Source organism: Phoenix dactylifera, unplaced genomic scaffold, assembly GCF_009389715.1.
Source record: "Phoenix dactylifera cultivar Barhee BC4 unplaced genomic scaffold, palm_55x_up_171113_PBpolish2nd_filt_p 001884F, whole genome shotgun sequence".
NCBI classification, from domain to species: Eukaryota; Viridiplantae; Streptophyta; class Magnoliopsida; order Arecales; family Arecaceae; genus Phoenix; species Phoenix dactylifera.
In genome coordinates, this window is record NW_024069173.1 from 31,141 (window position 1) to 42,095 (window position 10,955).

The following is a 10,955-nucleotide window of genomic DNA, read 5'->3' on the forward strand; positions in this document are numbered from 1 at the left end:
GTTTGTTTTATGTGTTGGGAAGAATTTCTTTAAAAATTCTCTTGTCATTTCTTGCCAGGTAGCTATGGTCCTAGGCCTTAAGGAGTGTAACCATGACTTAGCTTTTTCCTTTAAAGAAAAAGGAAATAACTTAAGCTTAACTACCTCTTCAGTGACATCATTGAAATGAAGTGTTGAACATACTTCATCAAATTCTTTCAGATGCAAATAGGGACTTTCAGAATCAAGTCCGTGAAACTTTGGAAGTAATTGGATTATTCCTGGTTTCATGTCAAAAGCTCCCGCAGCAGTAGGAATAACCATACAGGATGGGGTACTGGTCCTAGCGGGTTGTAGATAATCACGAAGCGTTCTAATAGGTAAGTCATCCTGAAATTCATTATCTCCCTGATTACTACCATTATCTTCCATTTGATTATTTGAATTTTGAATAATTAAATTTTTATCTTTTGATTCAACTCGAAATAATCTATTCGTTTTATCTCTTTGCCACAATCGCATATACTAAGTTTTTTTTTATTATTATTTTTTATTTTATTTTATTATTATTATTATTTTTTTTTTTTTTACACAAACACCCTAATACAGCAAAACAAAAGTTTAATTAAAACATGCATCACCCAACAATTTCTAAGGTTTTCCTAAAAATTCTAGACAGCTCCTAACTGAGTTGAAGAGTACACTTAAGCCTCCAATCCGGTCTAATAACCTAGTCGACCAGGTAAGCTCCCAGGTAAGTGGAGGGGTCACGATGCGTATAGCAAAGGTCCCACTTAAAACCCACTTTCCTCGAATAGAAACTGTCTCCCTTTAATCACTTAAAGGGACAAAGCTTGCCTAGACATCGACCGGGGTCATAGAGCGAAATTGGTGCAACTTTCAGTGGTCTTCGTCCTATTGAGCTCGATTATCCTTAGGGGCCAACGTCTAGTTGATTTTAATTAGGCTTAGGATATTTATGCACTTGGATGATTTTTGGGCTAAGGACGAGTAATGAAATCCCGACCTTATCTTGTTAATGGGTTCAGCCCTTAGATTATTTTATGCAAATGCTTTATACTATATGCAACAATCAAGAAGATTTTTATCATTTTATGTCATGACATTAAATTGCATTTGAATAGTTGATCAAGCAAACTAGCTAAATTTTTTTCTTTTTATTTATTTATTATTTTTATTATTTTATTATTTTAATTAATAATAATTTTTTTAATTTTTTAAAACAAGAGTAAAATTCTAATCTAGGAAAAATAGGACTAGTATGAGCAAAACAGGAAAATTAATTTAAATACTCACAGCCGGAGTTCGTTCACTCCGGAAATCCAAAAATGTGATCTTGATCTTCCTCGTTACTGGTCCTGCTTTGTGTCGCCCTTGAATCTGAAAAGATTTGAAATAGCTGTGTTAAAAATAAAGAAAAATTGAAGAACTAGAAATAAAGAGTTGAAATTTGCAGCCTTGTTCTCGTTCGCACGTTGCAAATCCCCGGCAACGGCGCCAAAAACTTGCTACGCTTTTAATCTTGCTCTTTTAAAAAGGGAAATTAAACGTAGGATACCCCAAGTATAGGGTGTAGCAAAGTAATATTCTCGGTGAGACCGAGATCGAATCCACAGGGATTTGACAGTGAACAAAAACTAAAGGCTAAATAATATTCGGATTGACAAAATATAACTAAGGCATCAGGATTCAGCCTAACATTTCATCATGCTTTTCCTAAAATCATCAATTATCTCAGTTAAATAGATTTAGTTTTATGGGCAGCGTTACAGTAATTCTATTTTAAACTACAGGGATTTCTAAGCATTTGTTATACCCGGGGGAAATAACAAATCAAAGAAAATATATAAGTTTGAAATAATTTTTATAAATTTCCTGCACCATAAATTAAATCAAAAATATTAAAATCCCATTGATGATTAAATGAAATACATGAAGAAAATACTAGGCTTTTCCCTAACCTTAGCTAGAGAAGATTTAGCTACTCATATGAAATGGAAACATTTTATAAAAGGGATTAGCATAAAATAAATAAAATAAACATAAACCCCTTTTTTTATCTTTCTTCTCTCAAGGAAACAGAGCACTCTGTTTTCCTTGAATCTTCTCTTCTTCTTCTCCCGTCCGTGGCCTCTTCTCCTCTCTCGCTCGGCTGGGAAAGAAGTTGGCTTCCTTGGTTCCGTGACCTCCCCTCGCTTCCTCCTCTTCCTCCTCCGGATGGTTCTCTCCTTCCTCGCCGGCTGATTTCTCCTCTCCCGTCGGCTGTGTAGGAATGAACCCGTGCGGCTGCCTCCTCTCGGACCCCTCTCTCGTTGGCTGCTTCCCCTTCTTTTATAGACACCTTCAGCATGTTGAAGAGAAGACAGAAGGACGCTAGAGGATTGCGGATGGCTTCAATTGCTTGAGATGTGGGATGAATGAAATCTGGATGTCATGAATTGCTTGAAACTCTTCGGCTGCAGGGATGCGAACGGATGGGCTCAAACGCTGCTGGGAGTGGATGAGACTCGGATTAGAGGAAGTCGAATCGCTTGGGATGCTCTTCTTCATGGCTGGGACGGTTCTCTGTTGCTTGGAAGCCAAAAGAACTTGGGGAGTTGTTTCACGGATGCAAGAAAGAGCCGGTTTGGCTTTTGGATTTCCCTCGCTGCCGTTGGGAATTTTGAAACACAGTCAAAACCGTTGGGGAAGAAGGAATAGGGAGCTTCGGAAGATATTGATGTTGGGAAGAATGGAATGTGGCTGAAACGCATGGAGGTTTGGAATTGGATGTTGAATACGGCTTGACTGTTCTTGAAACAGGGGAGACGGAAGCCATGGATGCGATGTGGCTTGAATTGAAGAGCTGAGTGCTGGGTTTGAGAAGCAATTGGATTGCTTTGGGACTTTCGAGACGGCACAGGGACACTTGAAAATGTTGGGAAATCACTTGCTTTAGCTCATTGATGTGGATACATGGAAATTTTATGTTAGAAACTGTTGAGTCGCCTCATCATGGTCACTGGGGAATTCGTTGAGCTTGAACTACCAGGCATTGTGCTAAAATCCAGCATTTTTGGGTCTTTTGAATTACATGCACTCAGACACAGATAAAACATTAATTAATTAATTTTTATTAATAAAGATTAGCTATAATACTAATTAAGATAATATGAAAATTTCACTTTTGTACTCTCATCACCCAACATCAATATCTTCTGAAGCTCCCTATTCCTTCTTCCCCAACGGTTTTGACTGTGTTTCAAAATTCCCAACGGCAGCGAGGGAAATCCAAAAGCCAAACCGGCTCTTTCTTGCATCCGTGAAACAACTCCCCAAGTTCTTTTGGCTTCCAAGCAACAGAGAACCGTCCCAGCCATGAAGAAGAGCATCCCAAGCGATTCGACTTCATCTAATCCGAGTCTCATCCACTCCCAGCAGCGTTTCAGCCCATCCGTTCGCATCCCTGCAGCCGAAGAGTTTCAAGCAATTCATGACATCCAGATTTCATTCATCCCACATCTCAAGCAATTGAAGCCATCCGCAATCCTCCAGCGTCCTTCTGTCTTCTCTTCAACATGCTGAAGGTGTCTATAAAAGAAGGGGAAGCAGCCAACGAGAGAGGGGTCCGAGAGAAGGCAGTCGCATGGGTTCATTCCTACACAGCCGACGGGAGAGGAGAAATCAGCCGGCGAGGAAGGAGAGAACCATCCGGAGGAGGAAGAGGAGGAAGCGAGGGGAGGTCACGGAACCAAGGAAGCCAACTTCTTTCCCAGCCGAGCGAGAGAGGAGAAGAGGCCACGGACGGGAGAAGAAGAAGAGAAGATTCAAGGAAAACAGAGTGCTCTGTTTCCTTGAGAGAAGAAAGATAAAAAAAGGGGTTTATGTTTATTTTATTTATTTTATGCTAATCCCTTTTATAAAATGTTTCCATTTCATATGAGTAGCTAAATCTTCTCTAGCTAAGGCTAGGGAAAAGCCTAGTATTTTCATCATGTATTTCATTTAATCATCAATGGGATTTTAATGTTTTTGATTTAATTTATGGTGCAGGAAATTTATAAAAATTATTTCAAACTTATATATTTTCTTTGATTTGTTATTTCCCCCGGGTATAACAAATGCTTAGAAATCCCTGTAGTTTAAAATAGAATTACTGTAACGCTGCCCATAAAACTAAATCTATTTAACTGAGATAATTGATGATTTTAGGAAAAGCATGATGAAATGCTAGGCTGAATCCTGATGCCTTAGTTATATTTTGTCAATCCGAATATTATTTAGCCTTTAGTTTTTGTTCACTGTCAAATTCCTGTGGATTCGATCTCGGTCTCACCGAGAATATTACTTTGCTACACCCTATACTTGGGGTATCCTACGTTTAATTTCCCTTTTTAAAAGAGCAAGATTAAAAGCGTAGCAAGTTTTTGGCGCCGTTGCCGGGGATTTGCAACGTGCGAACGAGAACAAGGCTGCAAATTTCAACTCTTTATTTCTAGTTCTTAAATTTTTCTTTATTTTTAACACAGCTATTTCAAATCTTTTCAGATTCAAGGGCGACACAAAGCAGGACCAGTAACGAGGAAGATCAAGATCACATTTTTGGATTCCCGGAGTGAACGAACTCCGGCTGTGAGTATTTAAATTAATTTTCCTGTTTTGCTCATACTAGTCCTATTTTTCCTAGATTAGAATTTTACTCTTGTTTTAAAAAATTAAAAAAATTATTATTAATTAAAATAATAAAATAATAAAAATAATAAATAAATAAAAAGAAAAAAATTTAGCTAGTTTGCTTGATCAACTATTCAAATGCAATTTAATGTCATGACATAAAATGATAAAAATCTTCTTGATTGTTGCATATAGTATAAAGCATTTGCATAAAATAATCTAAGGGCTGAACCCATTAACAAGATAAGGTCGGAATTTCATTACTCGTCCTTAGCCCAAAAATCATCCAAGTGCATAAATATCCTAAGCCTAATTAAAATCAACTAGACGTTGGCCCCTAAGGATAATCGAGCTCAATAGGACGAAGACCACTGAAAGTTGCACCAATTTCGCTCTATGACCCCGGTCGATGTCTAGGCAAGCTTTGTCCCTTTAAGTGATTAAAGGGAGACAGTTTCTGTTCGAGGAAAGTGGGTTTTAAGTGGAACCTTTGCTATACGCATCGTGACCCCTCCACTTACCTGGGAGCTTACCTGGTCGACTAGGTTATTAGACCGGATTGGAGGCTTAAGTGTACTCTTCAACCCAGTTAGGAGCTATCTAGAATTTTTAGGAAAACCTTAGAAATTGTTGGGTGATGCATGTTTTAATTAAACTTTTGTTTTGCTGTATTAGGGTGTTTGTGTAAAAAAAAAAATTAATAATAATAATAAAATAAAATAAAAAATAATAAAAAAAAACTTAGTATATGCGGTTGTGGCAAAGAGATAAAACGAATAGATTATTTCGAGTTGAATCAAAAGATAAAAATTTAATTATTCAAAATTCAAATAATCAAATGGAAGATAATGGTAGTAATCAGGGAGATAATGAATTTCAGGATGACTTACCTATTAGAACGCTTCGTGATTATCTACAACCCGCTAGGACCAGTACCCCATCCTGTATGGTTATTCCTACTGCTGCGGGAGCTTTTGACATGAAACCAGGAATAATCCAATTACTTCCAAAGTTTCACGGACTTGATTCTGAAAGTCCCTATTTGCATCTGAAAGAATTTGATGAAGTATGTTCAACACTTCATTTCAATGATGTCACTGAAGAGGTAGTTAAGCTTAAGTTATTTCCTTTTTCTTTAAAGGAAAAAGCTAAGTCATGGTTACACTCCTTAAGGCCTAGGACCATAGCTACCTGGCAAGAAATGACAAGAGAATTTTTAAAGAAATTCTACCCAACACATAAAACAAACACACTTAGAAGAAATATCATGAACTTTGCACAAAAAGATGGAGAAACATTTTTTCAGTGTTGGGAAAGATTTAAGGACCTTCTCCTTGCTTGCCCACATCATGGATACGAAATTTGGAGAATCATCAGTTTCTTTTATGATGGTTTGACCTCCAATATGAGACAATTTGTGGAAATGATGTGTAATGGTGAATTTATGAATAAGGAACCAGAGGAAGCCTGGGACTATTTTGATCTGTTGGCAGAAAATGCACAGGCCTGGGATACAACAGATAAGAACGAGAAACCTCAAAAATCGACTAATACTAAAGGAGGAATGTATCATGTTAAAGAAGAAAATGATGTAAATTTAAAGATTGCTAATCTAACTAGGAAGGTTGAAGCCATTGAATTAAGCAGAGCCAATACAGGAAAGACACCTACTATAGATGAAAGTATTTGTGAAATCTGTGAGAGTAATGCACACTTAACCAAGGATTGTCCTACAATCCCCGCCTTCCAAGAAGTGTTGCATGATCAAGCGAATTTCACAAATGCTTATAAGAGACCATTTCCTGAAACATATAATCCTAGTTGGCGAAACCATCCTAATTTTAGTTGGAGACATGGACCCACTGCCAATGAATCTCAAGGGAATTCCATACCCTATGTGCCACCCCATAAGAGATCTCTTGAGGATACTTTGCAGGCATTCATGCAAGGGCAGACCCAGATAAATCAGAATACCATGCAGTCACCTCAAGAACTTAAAAATTTTGTAGGTAGAATTGAGGCTCAACTCAATGTTAGGGAAAAAGGGACATTTCCAGCCCAACCTCAATCTAACCCAAAGGGTCAACATGAGGTCCATGAAGCAAGTTCATCCCAACCTAAATTTGAACAAGTTAAGTCTGTTACAACCCTTCGGAGTGGAAAAATAATTAACAAAGAAATTCCAACAAAAGATGACAAACCTAAAAAATCTATTGAAAAGAATGATGAAGATGATAATGAACAAAATGATCCAATACTGCATCACAAGATAGTTGCTCCATTTCCTCAGCGCTTGCTTGCAGCTAAAAAGGGAATACCTGATCAAGAAATTCTGGAAATCTTTAAACAAGTAAAGATTAACATTCCTCTATTAGATGCCATTAAGCAGATCCCATCTTATGCCAAATTTTTAAAAGATCTGTGTACTATAAAGCGAAAACTTTACGTACAAAAGAAAGCTTTTCTAACTGAACAGGTGAGTGCTATTCTCAAACACAACACCCCACCTAAATATAAAGATCCTGGTTGTCCTACCATATCTTGCATCATAGGAAACTTCAGGATACAACGAGCCCTTCTGGATTTAGGTGCTAGTGTTAACTTACTGCCCTATTCAGTTTATGAACAGTTAGGACTTGGTGAATTAAAACCCACCAAGGTTACTCTCCAACTTGCCGATCGATCTATAAAGATACCAAGAGGAATAGTCGAGGATGTACTTGTCCAAGTTGATAAATTCTATTTTTCAGTCGACTTCATAGTATTAGATACTTAGCCTGTCATGAACTGTACCACTCCAATACCTGTCATTCTAGGCCGCCCATTTCTAGCTACTTCCAATGCTTTAATCAACTGTCGAAATGGAATAATGAAAATGTCATTCGGGAATATGACTATAGATTTTAATATATTTAACATTTGTAAACAACCCGATAATGACAATGAAAATGATGAAATTCATGGAGTTAATCTGATCGACTCCATTGTAGAAGATGTTCTTGTCCCATCTCTTTCTTCTGATCCTTTAGAAACATGCCTAACTCATTTCGGAAATACAGATATCAATCAAAACTTTAGAGAAATCAGTGCTATATTAGATTCAGCTCCTTTGTTGGATACAGATAGGTGGAAATCTCGTTTTGAAGAATTGCCTACACGCAACAATAGTCCTCTACCATCTAGTGTTCAAGCACCTAAACTTGAGCTAAAGCCTTTGCCATCTGAGCTCAAGTACGCATACCTTGGTCAAGAAGAGACCTTTCCTGTGATCATATCATCCCAACTCGAACAAAATCAGGAATTAAAATTATTAGAAATTCTCAAAGAGCATAAGGGAGCATTAGGGTGGACAATTGCTGATATCAAGGGAATTAGTCCCTCAATTTGCACTCATAGAATCCACTTAGAAGCTGATGCCAAACCTTCTCGTCAACCTCAACGTCGATTAAACCCAAACATGAAGGATGTGGTTAGAGCAGAAGTTCTGAAACTTCTGGATGCGGGTATGATCTACCCAATTTCAGATAGTAAATGGGTAAGTCCAACCCAAGTGGTCCCGAAAAAATCTGGTGTTACTGTAGTCAAAAATGCCAACAATGAATTAGTTCCAACTAGGGTCCCCACTAGTTGGCGTGTATGCATTGACTATAGGAAACTTAATTCTGTCACTAGGAAGGATCATTTTCCTCTACCTTTTATTGATCAAATTTTAGAAAGGTTAGCGGGTCATAAATATTATTGCTTCCTAGATGGCTATTCAGGTTACAACCAAATTGCAATTGATCCTGAAGATCAGGAAAAGACCACTTTTACATGTCCTTTTGGCACATTTGCTTACAAGAGAATGCCTTTTGGATTATGTAATGCTCCTGCAACCTTCCAAAGATGCATGCTCAGTATTTTCTCTGACATGGTTGAGCGTTTTTTGGAAGTCTTCATGGATGATTTCTCTGTTTTTGGCTCCTCTTTTGAAAACTGTATAGACCATTTAAGGCTAGTCTTAATTCGGTGTGAGGAGAAGAATCTAATCTTAAACTGGGAAAAGTGCCATTTCATGGTAACTAGGGGAATTGTTCTCGGGCATGTCATTTCATCTGAAGGAATTGAAGTAGACAAGGCTAAAATTGATTTAATTGCTAACTTACCCAACCCAAAAACTATCAAAGATATACGCTCATTTTTGGGTCATGCAGGATTTTATAGGAGATTCATTAAAGATTTTAGCTCAATATCTAAACCCTTATGTAATCTCCTTCAAAAGGAAACCCAATTTGTGTGGTCTGAAGAATGTCAAAGAGCTTTTGATAAACTTAAAAGCTTGCTGACCTCTGCTCCCATCATGCAACCACCTGACTGGTCGCTTCCTTTTGAAATTATGTGTGATGCTAGTGAATATGCAGTTGGGGTAGTTCTAGGGCAAAGAAAAGAAAGAAAGCCTTATGTTATTTACTATGCAAGTAAGACTTTAAATAGTGCACAAATGAATTACACCACTACGGAAAAAGAACTACTCGCCGTAGTATTTGCACTAGAAAAATTTAGGTCTTACTTGATTGGATCCAAAATCATTATCTACACTGACCATGCTGCCCTTAAGTACCTTCTTTCAAAAAAGGATGCTAAGGCGCGTTTGCTTAGGTGGATCCTTCTGCTCCAAGAATTTTTTCTAGAAATAAGAGATAAAAAGGGGGTAGAGAATGTAGTAGCTGATCACTTGTCCCGTCTCACTCTTCCAGATTCCTTAGACAATTCACCCATAAAAGACACTTTCCCTGACGAGCAACTGTTTGAGATCACGTCGTCACCTTGGTTTGCAGACATTGCAAATTTTCTAGTCACAGGTGAACTACCAAGTCATTGGAATAAACAAGACAAAAGAAAATTTTTGACTGAAATAAAAAATTTTTTCTGGGATGATCCTTATCTTTTCAAATACTGCCCAGATCAAATTATTAGGAGATGTGTACCTAATGACGAATTTATTAGTGTTATTTCCTTTTGTCATTCTGAAGCTTGCGGTGGTTATTTTTCTGCTAAGAAAACAGCTGCAAAAATTTTACAGTGCGGTTTCTATTGGCCCACCTTGTTTAAAGATTTCCATAACTTTTGCAAAGCTTGCGAGCGTTGTCAAAAGTTAGGTGGGATAACTCGTAGGAATATGATGCCCCTCAACCCAATTTTAATTATCGAAATATTTGATTGTTGGGGAATAGATTTTATGGGCCCATTTCCTCCTTCATTCGGAAATTTGTACATCTTAGTAGCTGTAGATTATGTCTCCAAATGGATTGAAGCAATTTCTTGCAAACATAATGACCACAAAACTGTTTTAAAATTTTTAAAAGAAAACATTCTTTCTAGATTTGGAACGCCTCGAGCCATCATCAGTGATGGGGGTTCACACTTCTGTAATAAGCCTTTTGAGGCTTTAATGCGAAAATATGGGATCACCCATAAAGTCGCCACCCCTTATCATCCACAGACAAGTGGACAAGTTGAAGTATCAAATCGATCAATTAAGAATATTCTGGAAAAAACGGTTAACCCAAATCGCAAAGATTGGTCTTTGCGTTTAACTGATGCACTTTGGGCTTATCGTACTGCTTTTAAAACTCCGATTGGTATGTCTCCGTACCGTCTTATTTTTGGTAAACCGTGTCATTTGCCTGTGAAATTGGAGCATAGGGCATACTGGGCTATTAAGAGATTTAATTTTGATATGGATAAAGCTAGTTCACTACGCAAACTTCAACTTAATGAACTAGAGGAAATCAGGAATGAAGCATATGAGAATGCTCGAATTTATAAGCATAAAATGAAAGTCTTTCATGATAGAAATATTATAAGAAAAATATTTGAGCCTTCCCAGAAAGTTCTATTGTATAATTCAAGACTTCATTTATTTCCAGGAAAATTGAGATCTAGGTGGACTGGTCCATTTATAGTTAAAACTGTTTATCCGTATGGAACCGTTGAGATAGAGAATCCAAACACCGGTAATATTTTTAAAGTAAATGGCCAACGTTTGAAGTTATTTTTGGACAACTTTACCCCAGAAGTTGAATCGACCAATCTGGGAGATCCTGTTTATCAGGATTGATCTCTATATCTGCTAGAGATCCTCTGTTTGTACATAATTTTTCTTTCTTTCATATGACAATTGGTGAGCAACAACAATGTGCAGTCATTCTATCAGGTAAATTCTAACCTTCAGCCTTATTATCCTTCATACAATCATATTTAATGCATTCATGTTGAAACATTGGGGACAATGTTCAATTTAAGTTGGGGGGAGAGATTAC

At 37.3% G+C, this 10,955-nt stretch overlaps 1 protein-coding gene and 1 non-coding gene across 2 annotated transcripts; one reads left to right on the plus strand and one right to left on the minus strand.

Moving 5' to 3' along the window:
* Positions 1–5,902: 5,902 nt before the first annotated feature.
* Positions 5,903–6,009, minus strand: LOC120109177. Its single transcript, XR_005510186.1, has one exon. It is a non-coding gene; the product is annotated as a small nucleolar RNA R71 (small nucleolar RNA).
* On the plus strand, positions 5,952–10,657 carry LOC120109176 (the record flags this gene model as incomplete). The annotated part of the gene is made up of 4 exons (XM_039122927.1): positions 5,952–6,873; positions 7,027–7,133; positions 8,064–9,640; positions 10,136–10,657. Coding segments are annotated over exons 1-4 (3,021 nt in total), but the record flags the coding sequence as incomplete, so codon positions are not given.
* Positions 10,658–10,955: the final 298 nt, after the last annotated feature.